Below are 15,686 nucleotides of genomic sequence, written 5' to 3'. Positions count from 1 at the left end.
TACTGACTTAAGAAGTGGAATACATTTAGGAGTTTGCCAATCCATCTCTCATGTTAAACACCTACCTGGCTCATGTGGAAAGGAAAACAAAAAAGGATAAGGTCCAATGTGCTCCTCTGTACTAAAACACTGGTATCTTGCACTGATGTGCTTACTGCTTCCACCTGAAGTAACGGCAGACCCACCAAAATATTATGTACTGTATTATTTTAAGAAGGTAGATAAAAGAGAATGCTCAAAAAATAAGAACAGTTTTTTTATAAACAGTGATAGGTACGAAATGAAGTTATTTTAAAATTTTGAATAATGAAACAAGATAAAACAGGAAAATAAAAAGTTTCACCACTGACAAAACATATAATCAACATAGATTCCCTGAACTATACAAACATTAAGCTTTTGGTTTTTAATAAAAGTTTAAAAGACAAAATAATACTCTATATATTTTTCAAAAAATGTAAGAAAACTCAACCATTTTTAACTGAAGCATGTCATGAATGGAAAGTTTTATACAAAACCTAAGCAGTTCTGAAACATTAACTCAGCTTTGCAACACTTATATCACGCACAAAAACATCAGCTTAACTGGAGCTATAGTAAACAAACATGTATTTTTCTCTCTTCAAAGGCTACGTTCAAAGATAGACATCTAAACCCCCCGGCATTATAATGTTATATAAATAAGTAACACCAATGTCCTCATTGTTCCAACAAAACATTACCATTAATTCAATGTCACTGCCAATTATGTAGAGTTGATCCTCCATTGAAAGCTTCCTGTTCAAATGGGAGAGGACATAGGTGATCCCAGGCAAGCGAACTGCAGGGCTTGTGAGAAGGCTACCCCAGAGAGCGCTGTAGAACGCCGACTGATCCACAGCCGAGGCAACCTTCTCCAACAACGTGTTCGTTCTGCAGTAAAATCAAGTCAGCTGAATTAGGGCATGTATCACATTCCTTACCACTGCCCCCAATTTTATTAAATATATATTGTTACAGGAAGGTCAAAACTTTCTTTTAAGAGGCCAAGAGAAGCCCAAGTTATACACTGAACCTTATAATGCAGCCTGAACAGAGTGATCCAGCTAGCAAGTGTGTGGGTGAATCTGGCTTGCAAAATGCTTCTGCCTGCCCACAGCTTCTCCTTATGTACTCCTTACATTCAAAGAGCCAAATACTTCCTCATCTGCTAAAGCCAAGTGTTGCTACAAACAGAGGTTTCAGAGAGACAGCACGAAGGCACAGCTACTGAAGAAAAGAATCAAGTAAATGGCTTTTGCCCTCTTATTCCTTGCACTAAGCACTTCTAGCAAGAACGGCATAAAAATATCACAGTTCTCTGAGCACAAGCAATCCCATCCCCGTCCTCATTTCTCCCCACTCATGTGGCAGCACCTCTACACCCTCTGGCAGGCCCTGGGAGGCAAGCTGAATAGCCCTTGTTCCCTGTCGTAGTGATGCCAGCCACACTGTGTGTATCTACCTACGCAGAAATAGAAAAAGACAATGTTAAATTGCTCTTTCACATACCAGTTGTGAAATTTCTAGCTTCTGAAGTTGGAAATATCCAGAATATGTAAGCATGTGAACAACTCCAAGAACTCAAAGCCCTGGAGTGTGACTTCATCCTTTAATATTTTAAGATTCTACCCCAGCACTTTGGACACCAAGGTCAAGATAACTCAACCAGGGCTTAGGCTTGCTGGATAAGAAGAGCTATTACTTCCCAGGCCACTCTGCTAGAAATAGAGCAATAACCTATAAAGATAGGTGGGTTATTGCTGTCTCTTACATAGCTGGTTTAATGACAATTTAGATGTTGTAACACTAAATCTTTATGATGGAAGCTTTGTTATCTTAAATTCAGCTAAGGTATGTATTTAGACCAGGAATAATATGGAAGTATCACCTTAGAGGAAAACCATGGAAAAGAAACAAGCAGCATGTTCCTAACATGTTACGTATCTCAATCCATAACAAGAATCATCGAATCATTTAGATTGGAAAAAACCCTTAAGATCAAGTCCAACCATTAACCTAACACTGCCAAGCCCATCACTAAACCATGTCCCTAAGCACCACATCTACCAGGGATGGTGACTCAACCACTTCCCTGGGCAGCCTGTTCCAATGCTTGACAAGCCTTTCAGTGAAGAAATTTTTCCTAATATCCAATCTAAACCTCCTCTGGTGCAACTTGAGGCCATTTGCTCTTGTCCTATCACTTGTTACTTGGGAGAAGAGACCAACATATAACACTAAGTCTACTCAATATCAATTCCCTTTGAAACAACTAACAGTTAATTTATCATAATTAATGTTAAGAATCTTCTACTATACTATTCCATTGCAATTAATATGACTGGATGAAATTAAATACCATCTATCTTAAAAAAAGAATCCACATACAAGTATTAATGAAAAGTCACGGCAAAAAACCCACGCCAAACAAAACACCCAAATCAAGCATATCACCTTATTAACATACCTATCCTTACCTTTCATAGTACTCTGACCCCTCCTCTAACCCAGGCAAAATCCCAGTTAACAGTCCTTGCAATCCTGGTTTCAATGTTTTCCCCAAAGGGAGGTAATAAATCTCATACAGACTCAATAGTGTTGGCTTGACAGACATAGCAGCATTGGCAAGGAGTGGAAATAGTCCAGAACTGTGAAAAATAAAATGTATCTTTTTTAGGAAGCTTCTCATGTGACACAATTTCATTTATAGCTTAAGACTGTTACAGGCATGTCCGGTGTGGTTATAAGGATCAGGTTTTTATCTTAGACTTTTGCACAGGCATAGACCACCACACAATATGACTGCCTTCCAGACTGGCAAGTTGGTACGTCAAGATTAATATTATGACTTTTATTAGTATTGTGATAGCAAGCACCAAAGGCCCAGAAATGACTGCATCTTTCACCAATAAAACAAACATAATAAACCAGAAGCATCTCTGCAAGACAAAATGTTAATTTTGCCCATGCTGAACTATATAACAATGGCAAATTTATTTTAAAAAAATTGTCTTTGCACTCACTAAGAAAAAAAAAATGGATGAGAACATTTGAGGAAATTTATAGAAATATTTTTCTGTAAGAAAAGAAAAATAATGATGTTTTACTTTACCAAGTAACCTAAAGATAAATTTTAAGACATTTCTACTGTTAAGCAGGAACAGAGTATACATTTACTTCAGAAGTTCAGTCTGAAAACAGATTCTCAAACTAAGAATAAAACCACTGCTCGTGATGTAGCATTTAAAGGACTGAAAACATTAGAAGTATGCTTTGAATTCACTATGAATGTAAGCATAAGTTCATGAAAGTTACAAATGTGATCAGCTAAGGAGAAGTTACCTACATACTAAAACCATTTTTGCTATTGCTACTACTAGACATCATAAATTACTACAAACACTACCAATAATCAAAAGCATATGAACACAACTGCAATTTTCAATATCACTGAGGACTCAGGTCAGAAGATATGATCAAGAAAATGAAAGAACAGTAAAAAAGGTTAAGTTTGAGACAAGGGTCTTAAAATATACACCTACAAATTTACTATTAAAAAAAATAATCTTTGTGGATACAGTGTTATCCATGTTTCAGGGACAAAAAAACCCAATCTTTGCAAAGTACAAAAATATGTGTAAGAATTATTTTTGCCTTTGTCTATCTAGAAGAACTACTCTTTTGCCATTGTCAATTGTTTTTTTTCTGCAGAAAATGTCTTTTTGTTCAACAACCAGCACGCTACCCCATAGTCTTTCTTTGTAAGGCTCATCCTTCAAGATTTGATGTTCAGACAGTGTCATTCTGCTTTCATGAAAAATACTGGAATCTTTGATAATGCCTTAATGTGAATGTCAGTCTTCTCCCAAGCATCAGTAACAATGGCTTTTAGTTACATTACACAAGGTAGCATTTTCCACTATCCTAGAACTTATTGTTAACAAGATATTGCAGCCACTGACTCACTGCACAAGTGAGAAACGAGCTATGAGTTCACGGAATCTTCAAAAACATGTGGAAACACAGAACTGAGACACTCCTCTCCCTCACCAAATGTAAACATCTTGACAATGCAAGACAGAATAGCTAATGTTAAGGCATACAATTTATTTCCAAGCATTAATATGCACCTTTGCTACCTAAACAGAATTCTGTTTTATTTTACTATTTCTCAAACTGATGAAATTTTCATCTCCAGGGATAGCTAAAGAACCATGTGTGACTGTGTATACCCATATGCATACATCCCTCTATGCCTTATATAATAAATAGCTTAATGTCTTGCCAAACCAAAAACCTATTGGAGGTTTAGGAATCAGTATATTTCACTGCACTTGCTTTTGAAGGTTATCCTTCCTTTTCGTTATCATCAGTTCTAGGGACTGACAGCGAGAAAAATTTTGTACTTGCCTCCCATTCTAACAAAACAGATAATCTTTCTGTTCTGTTGATTTGATTGCTTGGAAGAGAAAGTTTCTTGCAATAAACTATACTCAAATTCTTTTCCAATACCACTTAGATTACAACAGAAAATGTGAATACATTGAAATAAGTGTTACCATTTCAATTACTGTACATACGTACAGAAAACTTTGTTTATTTCAATGAAGAAATAATAAATTCTAGGTTTTCTAGCACTAAAATTTGCTCCTAAGAAAAGTTTAGGTGATCTGTTTATCTTCTCATCTACAATATCTCTACTACAAAAGCACCACTAACATGAGGGGAATAAATTGCTTGATTCCTGCTATGCAACAAAGCACTATTATTAACATAAAATGCAAGAAGACAAAAGCATCTCAACTATGCATTTGGAATTATTGCAATTTGGTTGTTTAAATTATTGTACCTGTAGAGGAAAAGATCTTTGGCCAAACGCTTGGGCCCAATGATTTTGAAAATTATTTCATATGTTTCAAGTGCCTTCCGATGAACCCCTCCTGGCAAAGCTGGATGAAGACATTGTGCTAAGCGCTTGCCTATAGTCAGCTTTTTCGGTACTACCTGGTACTTCGCATTGTTCTGTAGTACCTGATAAATCAACACATTAAGAAAAACAGCACAAAACAAGTTAAACATCAAATGCACATTTTATAAATGAGTTCCTGAACATGGTCAGTAAATCACAACACATACCTAGATTGCAACACAAGAACAAAAAACCCCAACAACCTTTCAAGATGTATGGTGGAGCTTTTTCTTTGCAATGCCTTTCACTTGTACGCTTGCTATAGATGGAATTGTCAAGGCATTTAAAAGTTCACTTGCAATGAGCTCCTTCCCTACAGCTTGTCCATTTCATTTTACTCATCCTTTTGAGGACAAAAATTACTACCTCCATTGTTAAAATCAATTGCCAGAAGCTCAAAGAGGACTACCAAACTGTGAGCGGTCAGTTAGGGATAACTTTAAGAAACCGCCATAAAGTGAGAAAATGTACAAAACTTTACTACTGCCTGAAACTATATAATCACTTCAGGACTAGAACACTGAGTTGTATTTACATTTTTAGATTTTTCTTTCCCAATATCATAGCCTTCACTTTGTATACCTGGGCAGCAAGAACTATTACAATGAAAAAAAATTGAAGAAATGGGAGTTTAAACAAAGAAATTATGCCATTGGCATTGCTAACTGTACTGTCATTCTTGATTTTCCACAAAGTTTAAAGGGTAGAATGTAAATGCTTCAGACCTGTAATTTTCTACGCCAAATTCTGCAAAGCTTCACATTGGTAAAATGTGTGTGTACAAAGGGAACTATGACCCTCACTGGAGATCCCTATAAACACATAGGACTGATTAGAACAAGATTTTTACAGATATCAGGATCTGTATTCATTTGTAAACTGCTATTAAAGATCACGATGATATTGTACCTTCAACTTAGTAAGTGTTAAAACAAATCAGAACAATAACATTCTTTGGTCAATGAATGATTTGAGCCCCATTTTATAACTCATGCTTCATAAAAATATTGCTGATATTTATACTGGCTACTATTTTTCACACTATTTCAATAACATTGAATGAGATTAGAAGTAAATGTTAGTAATAAAATAGATGTTGCAATCATTTCCACTAGAAATGTAAATAACTTTTCCCTTTACTTAGAATTACAAAGGGTTCAACTGTATGTCTTAGAAAGGCATTTGTTTGATTTGTTCGCTCCTTGCACACACCCAACATTTGGCTCAGACTGCTCAAATATTTGCAAGAATATTAGACTGCTAGAACCTTGCACTTCTGTATTTTGCAACCAGTACCCTGTGTCAGTTTCTGAATCTTTTCCAAGAATGTCTGCCTGACTTACCTTGTTTAGCTTTCCAAGTGCTGATATCAAATCTGCCCATTCACTGGAATATTCAAAGTTCTTCAGTGCTTTGTCAACAGCTGCTACATAGTTTCTGTACTTGGAATCAGTCAGTAGCTCCAGCTCCTCAGTGTTCATCCTCCCACGGTGTCCCCACTAGAAACTAGCTTGCAATTCATGTACAGACATTACCTGTTGAAAAAAAAAAAAAAAAAAAAAAAAAGATACCCACAACCAAACCCTGAAACCATTGTTTCCAGAGACATGTTATTAAAACAATTTTGTATAAAGAGCACTACATTTTCCTCAAAGGTATTACAAAATATTAATCTGAAATCAGTTTACAGCAAATCCTACACAACTAACATATTGCACACAAATATTTAACACATGTCGAAAAGAGTAGATTTGTTATCAAGTCCTGTTTAAAAAAAAAAACCCAAAACATCAAAAAACAACTGCACAAACCAAACAAAGAACTAGAAAATTAGTGCCCTGCTCCTGCCAAAAGCACTGTTTATTCTACACAATACAACAAAGGGATTTTTTGTTTTCTTTTTCCCTCCTCTGGGTCCCTCACCAGAAAACCCCACCTTTCCACAAATCAGCCCTTCTGAAAACAGAAGGCACCAATCTTTCTGAATCACATCCAGACAGAAGACAAGAATGAAGGACACATACAAGAGTCACACAGCATTCAAGAGTACTTTCACACATCAACACTTCCTTTTACAAGACCTGATATTCTAATTCAGGGATAAAACTCTACTTTGCTTTTCTATTATCATCATCCATGCACAACAAAAGTAGATGTTTACTAGTGTTCTGTAATCAGAGGCTTTTGCAATCTGCTCTATATATTTCCATCACGTGGTAGTCTACACCAAGTAATTAAGATATTCCAGTTCCAGAAACACCACCTCACACTTTTATAGGCCATACACTATTTATTTCATGAAATTCAATCACCATTAAAAAGAAATATGTTTTTAAAGCTACTTTAACCCCAAGCAATTACAACTTATAATGGGAAATCCTATTGTAGCAGGCTTGTGAAAAAGGCAGCTTTTTTGCCCCTTTTAATTGGGGTCTTTCAGAAGTTCTCTCTGATGCCCAGCTTCAGAAGAGACTTCACACTCAGCAGATGTTGCTCTCTTCTGTCTCAATTAAAGGAAAATGGGAAGAAAATTGCATGCAGAAGCACAGGCTGAAGTACGGTAGAACAAAAAACCCAAACAAATCATGGAACAGGTATAAAGAAGCTGTATTCATCAGCCTATCGAGTACAATAGATAGAGTCATGCTGAACACAGGGGCTTCAGTGGGCCCTTCCAAAACTACTGGAGAACATGCCTCGTTGGCCCCTATTCCCAGCGAGCAGCAACATGACAAAATAGCAGGACTGCTTGAAATGAAAAATGTCTAGGAAATAATAGAGCAGAAGAATTAGCAGAAATAAAAAGTGACACTCTGATTTCTGCTGGTTCTACAGCTGACGGAGATAAATCTTTACTTGATTTGTACTATATCCATCCCTCCCTTCAAATAGTGTTCTCCTCAAAATGGCTATGAAGCTGCTATTTAGTAACTTTGTCAACAGTCCTCATAAGGAGTGAGCCACTGATAAAACCCTGGGACTGGTTACCCAGTATTTTCAGCTACCTGAAGGACAATTCCTTCCCATTTTCTTGAAACAATCCCAAAACCTACAAATTACACCGCTATTAGTACTGTCTTACCTTTCAGCACTCCAAAAGGTAAAATGAAGCAAGCTGTACTCCAACATCTCCAAATTAAGACAGCAGTAAATCAGGTTTGAAATACTATGACCATAATCTCATCAAGTGACCTAGCAGATTTTTGCTCCCTCCTTTTTCCTGCTTTAGTTAGCAGGTGCTTCTGAAGACAAATTGGTAAGAATCCAGCTTTAATCCTCCCAAACTCTTTTTTTTTTTTTTTTTAAGTGCAAGAAGCACATTAAAAAAAAGTGTTGCTTCAGTCAGAGACAGTACACCACCACTCTGGGTCATGGAGAGGGACTTTTGAGAACCCTTTTACCCTTGACCTTTCATGTGTGGGCACATGTAAGGTGCCAGACAAGCCTCTCTTCTGCCATCATCACATTTATTTCTTCTTCTACAGAAGAACCAAAATTCTGCTTAATCATTTCTTTATCCTTACTACTATCTTTCTCCTCATATTGCTCATCATCTGCTTTCTCAGCATTGTACGGAAAGTTGCAAGAAAGAAAAAAAAGAAAGGGATGGACAAAAGGAAGAAAAAGAGCTGGGATAGCAGAAGTGAATAAAAAGGCCAAGAATTATAAACCTTTTGCACTCTTGATTCTGATGGCAGACTAACAATGACAGATTGTCTCCGAGGCAAAACAGAACGCAAATCATTACTCAAAAACATATTCTGGGTGCCAAATTGATAGATTTCATGATACCCCACTGGCATCAAGCACTTAGATCTCACTTTTTATTTTAAAAAAGTATTTCATGTGATTTCATTTTATCATAAACATATTTTTTTTAAGTCTAGAAAAAGATCAGATCTGCTTTGAAAAAGCTGTAGAATACCAACAGATTTCTCAAAGAGACAGTTGCAGAACTGCCAATGTCTGACCTCTGAAAGTAAAATAAAGTATTAACACTAAAAAAGAAGAAAGAACCACCATACAAAAATGGCACAGTTCTTATTTTTTGAGGCACAAAGGATGGAGAAAGAAGTTGACACAGCGAATAATGCCCTCTGAGTGAAGAAAGCATCAGCATCCTTTTCTTATCCAGCTAAAGCATAAATGCAACCACTTATGGCTGAGTGGAAAATGGGGCTCTGTCTTCCTCAAGTGCTTGAAAAGCCTGAAAGCTGAGAGCGGACTGATTCAGGATTACCAAAGGTTAGACAAACCCAGCAGGAACACACGGTTAAATAGGTAGCTTTTTTGGACATACTAACTGATCAGAATATTCTCTTCCTATTTAACAACAACAAAAAAATTAACAACTGATGGAATAACCAATGCTTTTAGACAAGTCTATCGCATTTCAGCTGATACTAACGAATTTAGTTTTGTCATGTAATTGATATCTACATTTATCCTTGTGTTATCAGCAAATTTAATCATTATGAAGTTTTGTGTAAAGAAGAAAACACATACACTGTTTTCTTACTACTTTATGGTTATGGGTTTTTGTGGGGTTTTTTGGTGGGTTTTTGTTTTGTGGGAGGTTTTTTGTTTGTTTTTTTTAAGAAAAATAAGCCTTACATAGTTTGAGGGTACAGGGAGAGAAAGAACTTCTTGCTTATTTTTTCCCCCACAATGAAGAGTCTCTGTTTCAGACAATAGATCTTCCAAATCCTATCAGTAGCTATAATAAGCCAGGGATGCAAAGAAGATACTTTCTATATGTTATGTATTATTTTTATAAACCTGGCACTATCTATACTAAGATCATTGAAACTTCAGGAATGCCCATTCTTATTAGCTCTCACACATAAAAATATGCTTATCCTACAAGGTTTACTTTTTGTTTTCAATACAACATTAAAGCTTAGTAATGTCTATCTCATAAGTAACACACCCTTATTCTTTCATGCTTTACTACTTGAAAAATGAGATAAATAATAAAATTTCATAGATTAAAACCATTGAAAAACAGCAGTTTCTGCCACACCATCAAACCGCCCAAAGGATAAACCAATTATCTTGCCATTCCATAATCACCATTTAGCACAAGGGCCAACTTTCCTTGGAATATTCTTTATTTCTTTCTCTTTTTAAAGAAAGGTATGTAGAGCACCATCCTTTGCTTTCGAGTTGGGGTTTTTTTTGTTTGTTTGTTTGGGGTTTTTTACCCTTTTGGCATACCTAATGAGATGAGACAAGCTTCTCAGATTGAAGGTTCAGACACTCTCACGAGCCTGGACATAGGTAATCATTGACCTGTTAGATAACCATGCCTCTTTTTAATGCATGACTAAAAGGGAATGGGGATGTTGGAGCAGAAAGCTTATTATCAATGAGGAAGAAACTACCTAAGAAATGCTATACACTTTCAAACTATTTCACAAAACTATATTTAAGTCACAAGCAATTGCAGAAGTTGGTCTTGACACTCACTACCTTCCACTTCACCTTCTCATGGGGATTAAAAACCAGACACCGCACAATACAGGCATCCAGGTATATCCAGAAGAGTCTTCGAGTATGACTTTGACAGGGAAAGCAGTTATATGGGACTGTGGCTCTCCTTTTGCTGGGAGTTGTGTATAGTATGGTTGCAGAGCAGCCTTCAATTCCCATCATCAATGAGGTGGTATTGGTTTTCCTCTGAGTCCTGTTAAGATGATACTGCTACAGCTGTGTTTTCCCACAGGAAATACTCATCCTTCACAACTCATGTGCCTAAGAGCCTTCTATCTCACATCAACAAGTTAGTAACCTGTTTAAGAGGCTCTAAATGGTGTTCACTGAAGCTAAAGAAACTCAATTGAGAACAACAGCTTCATCAACACTTATTCAATAAGAGCAGCTTTCATCTAGATTCTGTCTCAATTTAATCACAAAGTTATAAGACTTCCCAATGATTCATAAGCTCTCCTGTATTTGTTGTACCCCAAAGCTCCTCTTCAGGTTTGATTTGCTACTGTTCCGCTCTTACATTTTTCAAGCCTCACAGAATTGCTCTATTTGTCTGCTTCACACCAAACTGCAACAGTGAAATGGTCACTTTCTGGTACAGGTCAAGGGGCTGATTGCTGTGGAGCACACATCTGTGTGCATCATGTCACTTCAAGAATTCTCAAGATCTGTCCCAAGTACTCTAAGAACCTGAGCTCACAAACATGGTCCCTCTGAATTCCTCAGAGTTTCAGCTTTGCAGTATTTCAAGGTTTTTCTTTGTTTAATGTTTCAAGCATGGCTATGGGACATATAGTTAAAGAACTGCTAGATAATTAAAAAGCAGATGAGAAAAATTTCAAATTTCACAGTACTGAACTATTGCTTTTTAAGCTGTGTACAGTGCCCACATACTAAGCTAGTAACTGCAGAAACACATTTTTATTTAAATAGACTTAACACAAACACATATTTCAATACATGGAAAACTGAAGCCTTGTCATTTGGTAATTTATTATGCCTTGCTTCCCCTCAGAAGCATTTAAAAGCATGAATAGCAAAATAAATACTGCAGATCCAAGGCTAGTCTCTTAAGATAAAAATCAAACATTGGAAATACATTATTCTATCACCAAAGATAAAGATTTTCCAATTACAGCTAATAACTCTATTTCTAAATTGACTTTCTACAGAGTCCTCTTATTTCAGAATTTTTCAGAGAGGCATCTCTAACATCTTCTGAAGACTAAGAACTGTTTGAGCTTGTTATTTTGGCTGATTGCTATCCAATACAGTAATGAAAGATGCAAAAAAGACCTATTACCCAAACAGACAAAACAAAAAATATACTGTATAATTAACTATAATTAGGCATGATCGCATTAGTATTGTGCAACAATATAGAACACCTAATAAGATTTAATATTGTGATTAATAACTTCTCAATACACTGTTCTACCCAGTCAAAATTCACAAGTGGAAACAGCTTATTACATTTTTCCACAGAAAAAATAACACTGCTTTAGGTGTTCAAATTCCTTTCCATGCCAAAATTCATTTAAATCAGCATAACAATCTGTGCATTACACATGCTGGCAACTTTTATATCAACATGAGATGTTTTCCTGAGAGTGATTCTCATTCAAACAAGAATTAAATGAGAGAAAACCTATGGCTTGTACTACAGAGGTTAGAGGTACTCAACTGGATGTGCTCCCTCCTGGCTTTAGGATCTACAAAACATATTTATTATTACACTAAAAATAAATTGTCCGTAAAAAAACTATGTACACTTTTTCTTCTTTTGGATATATGGGAAGTCCCAGAAGAAAGATGACTGGAATAAAACTGTAAGTCTACCACTGAGCATAGTCTGATGGACATACATAAGGAGCGTAAAATTTTCTTTCCGCTATTGCTGTTTATGGTATTCCAAAGTCTGACTTACACCAGACACGAGTTCATAAAGAGGAACAAATAACAAGCTTAAAAATTCATAAGGAACATACAATAAATCTTCTCAGTAATCAACTTCTCTATTCATTAAGAAAACAAATTTATAATTATGAACAATCTCTTAGTGAATGTATTTGCTTTAGAACATAATTTTTCAAAAGTAAAAACATCAAATCTATGTCTATCTGTTTATCAGAGAGGAGAAGAAAGTGACCAAAGACTTCTCGCTCTTGTTGGTAAACATGTGTCTCTTCCAATTGCCTCTTAAAAACCAGTTTAGGGTGACATTTTAATCCCTCTACTCACTTCTATTTTATTATAGCTTTTCAATACACAATAGGTGAACTCCAAAACAGTTTGATAGACTAGACTGAAATTTTGATTCCTGACCCACCAACAGAACACTACTGATTCCTTTTCGTCTGGCCCTAGTGCACTGTAACTACATACTACTCAGGACTGTCTTACTGTTTGTGGCAATGTACCAGGAGAAAAGCAGCCCTGTTCACTACAGGGATCTCCAAGCACTGCTGTAATAAAGCAATGAAAGGTTTCCTCTGTTAAAATAATCTTTGACTTAATGTCAAATAATTATTTTAACAACATCTAACAGTTAAAAATGAATTCAAACAATCTGAATAAAGCAAACTAAATACATATCCCAAGCACAACTACAGGCTGGGCGGAGAATGGATTGAGAGCAGCCCTGAGGAAGACTTGGGGGTGTTGGTAGATGAAAAGCTCACCATGAGCTGGAAATGTGCACTTGCAGGCCAGAAAGCTAAGCATATCCTGGGCTGCATCAAAAGAAGAGTGAACAAGGGACATGATTCTGCCCCTCTACTCTGCTCTCATAAGACCTCACCTGGAATACTGCATCCAGCTCTGAAGTCCTCAGCACAGGAAAGACATGGACCTGTTGGAGCAAGTCCAGAGGAGGGCCACAAAGATGATCTGAGGGCTGGAGCACCTCTCCTGTGAGGACAGCCTGGAGAAGAGAAGGCTTCAGGAAGACTTTATAGCTGCCTTCCAGGACCTGACGGGGGACCTACAGGAAAGCTGGAGAGGGACTGTTTACAAGGGCTTGCAGGAATAGCACAAAAGGTAATGGCCTCAAGCTGAAGGAGGGTCAATTTAGATCAGTTATTAGGAAGAAATTCTTCTCTATGATGGTGGTGAGGCACTGGAACAGGTTGCCCAGAGAAGCAGTGGATGCCCCCTGCCTGGAAGTGTTCAAGGCCAGGTTGGATGGGGCTTTGGGCAACGTGGTCTAGTGAAGGGTGTCCCTGCCCATGGCAGGTGGGTTGGAACTAGATGATCTTTGAGGTCCCTTCCAACCCAAACCATTCTATGATTCTATACCAGCCAATGAAAGCATTGTAGTGGCACACAACAGATGCTCGAGTGACAATGTGATAGTAGTGTATAACAGACATCTTTTCTAGAGTTAAGCCCTCTTGCACTACACTAATGGTGGAATCTTACTTACACTGAAGTTTCTACTTTTGAAATATATTCTTCTTGAGATCAAATCGAACATTCAGATTTCACAGATCTGAACTCATGTCACTTAGTAAAAGATGATGATTTGCATCTTCTTCGCTATCACTCAGGTCAACCATTAACTGAAAATACTTTCTTCTTCCTAAAATAATATTTTCCCATGTTTTCTCCTTTCTAGCAACAAATGATTCCTGAGTTATCCATCTACTATAACTTAATCAGCATGCATTTTACATCTAAAATAAACAAAATTTCAGATAACCACACTTCTTATTTTAAATTATGCAAAATATCTAACGTGTCTTATTAAAAAACAGATGGCAATTTAAGTAACACAACAGAGAAAAATGGGGAAATGCTTCCTTGAATTTGTGGTTATCCTTCAATGCCCACTTACAAGTACTTTTCTTGTCCCCTTCTTCCCCTTGTTGACCACTATATTTGAACAACTAATATTTCAGTCTAGATCTAGAACTGGTCGCTATTTCCCTGTTATTCAATTACACATATGAAGGAAACAAAACCAAAACAAAGACCTGGAATTTAACCTGCACTCTTTTGACATGTTTGCAGAGGGTTTCCTCTTTAAACTTCATTTCATCTCAGCTCACAGAGTTACTGTCTTTAAACCCAATTTAAATTATAGCAGCAATGCATCCGTCAAAGAAACATAAACAATCTGGGTAAAGGCACTTTTTAAATAATCTTCATTTCAGTCTCCTGGCTGACATCACAAGAATCCCAAATGCAGAATATAACATTAAGACTTTTTTTTAATATACGAAATGTAACCTCCTAGGGTCAACCAGTCACTTTGACAACGCCAAGCCAAACAGAAACACAAAATCCTTACTCAGAAATTAAGCATAACATTATATATAGTGTATCACCTACTGTTCCCTGGACTAAACCAAACTGTTGCCATGCTGAAAAAAGGCTGGCTTGAGCACTGGGTTGGTAGGGCCTTTTTCAGCTATCCACATGCAAATCTGCAACACTGCACAGTCAGCAGTTTCCCCACCTTCATAAAGTGATCTTGAGAGAGCATGTAAGAAATAAGGCTGTCTGGATTACTCTAAACAGAATATGGAAGGTATTTATCTGACACAGCTAAATCCATGGTAACCACACAAGTTTGGTGGGTTGGAAAAATCATTAGCAAAGAGAAAACGAGCACATTCTGGTATGAGTGCAACTGCACCCTCCCTGTGGCTCCCACACCACCTGTCAGCACTGTAAGCTTTGTGCTTTTCCTGCCCCATAGTGGAACCACCCAGGTCTCACATGCGCCGACGAGGCTTTGGGGGGCTACTGTCCTCTCTGCTGAGCAATGACTGATAAGCAAGTACACGATTTCAAATACTTACCTTCTCTCCAGGTGTCTGAGTACAGTAACAAGACAAGGTTTCTAAAATAAACTGCAATTTATTTTCACTTTTACATGTTTCAGTCTCATTCCTTCTACTGGTCACTATACCCTCTCTGAAAAGTATTCCTTTTTAACTAGCTAGCTCTCTTCTTCTGATCATTTCCAAACATTTACTGACAGAAGACTTATCTTGAGGTATTCTTTTTCTTTCTTGCTTATTTTTTACTCTCAGCAAACTAGTAAATCCACTTAGTATAGTAATACAGTTAAAGAAATAAACAACAGAAAAGCCATAGCAAACATAACAAGGAAAACCAACTCGAATCAGTACGACTACGTTTAAACCTAGATTTGTACTACACTTTGTTTTAAAGGAGAGTGTGCCAACTTCCAGACACT

At 36.9% G+C, this 15,686-nt stretch overlaps 1 protein-coding gene across 10 annotated transcripts in view; it reads right to left on the bottom strand.

Moving 5' to 3' along the window:
• The window catches only part of DOP1A (DOP1 leucine zipper like protein A), a 68,552-nt gene that overhangs the window by 49,540 nt on the left and 3,326 nt on the right, over positions 1–15,686 (bottom strand). For 9 of the 10 annotated variants that reach the window (XR_008576561.1, XM_054821902.1, XM_054821907.1 and 6 more), the window contains 5 exons: positions 6,334–6,525; positions 4,871–5,052; positions 2,499–2,669; positions 723–912; positions 66–164 (listed from right to left, as the gene is read on the bottom strand). Coding sequence is in view for 9 of the 10 variants with exons in the window: in XM_054821902.1 (XP_054677877.1) it covers positions 66–164; positions 723–912; positions 2,499–2,669; positions 4,871–5,052; positions 6,334–6,471 (780 nt within the window). In the remaining variant the exon portion in view is untranslated. Of the gene's footprint in view, positions 1–65; positions 165–722; positions 913–2,498; positions 2,670–4,870; positions 5,053–6,333; positions 6,526–13,280; positions 15,555–15,686 lie in introns of those variants that run through there. The other variant, XM_054821903.1, reaches the window with a different exon arrangement.

This window comes from Grus americana, chromosome 3 (genome assembly GCF_028858705.1).
Source record: "Grus americana isolate bGruAme1 chromosome 3, bGruAme1.mat, whole genome shotgun sequence".
Classification (NCBI taxonomy): domain Eukaryota; kingdom Metazoa; phylum Chordata; class Aves; order Gruiformes; family Gruidae; genus Grus; species Grus americana.
Note: the sequence above shows the minus strand (reverse complement) of the source record. Positions and strands in the feature narration are given on the sequence as shown.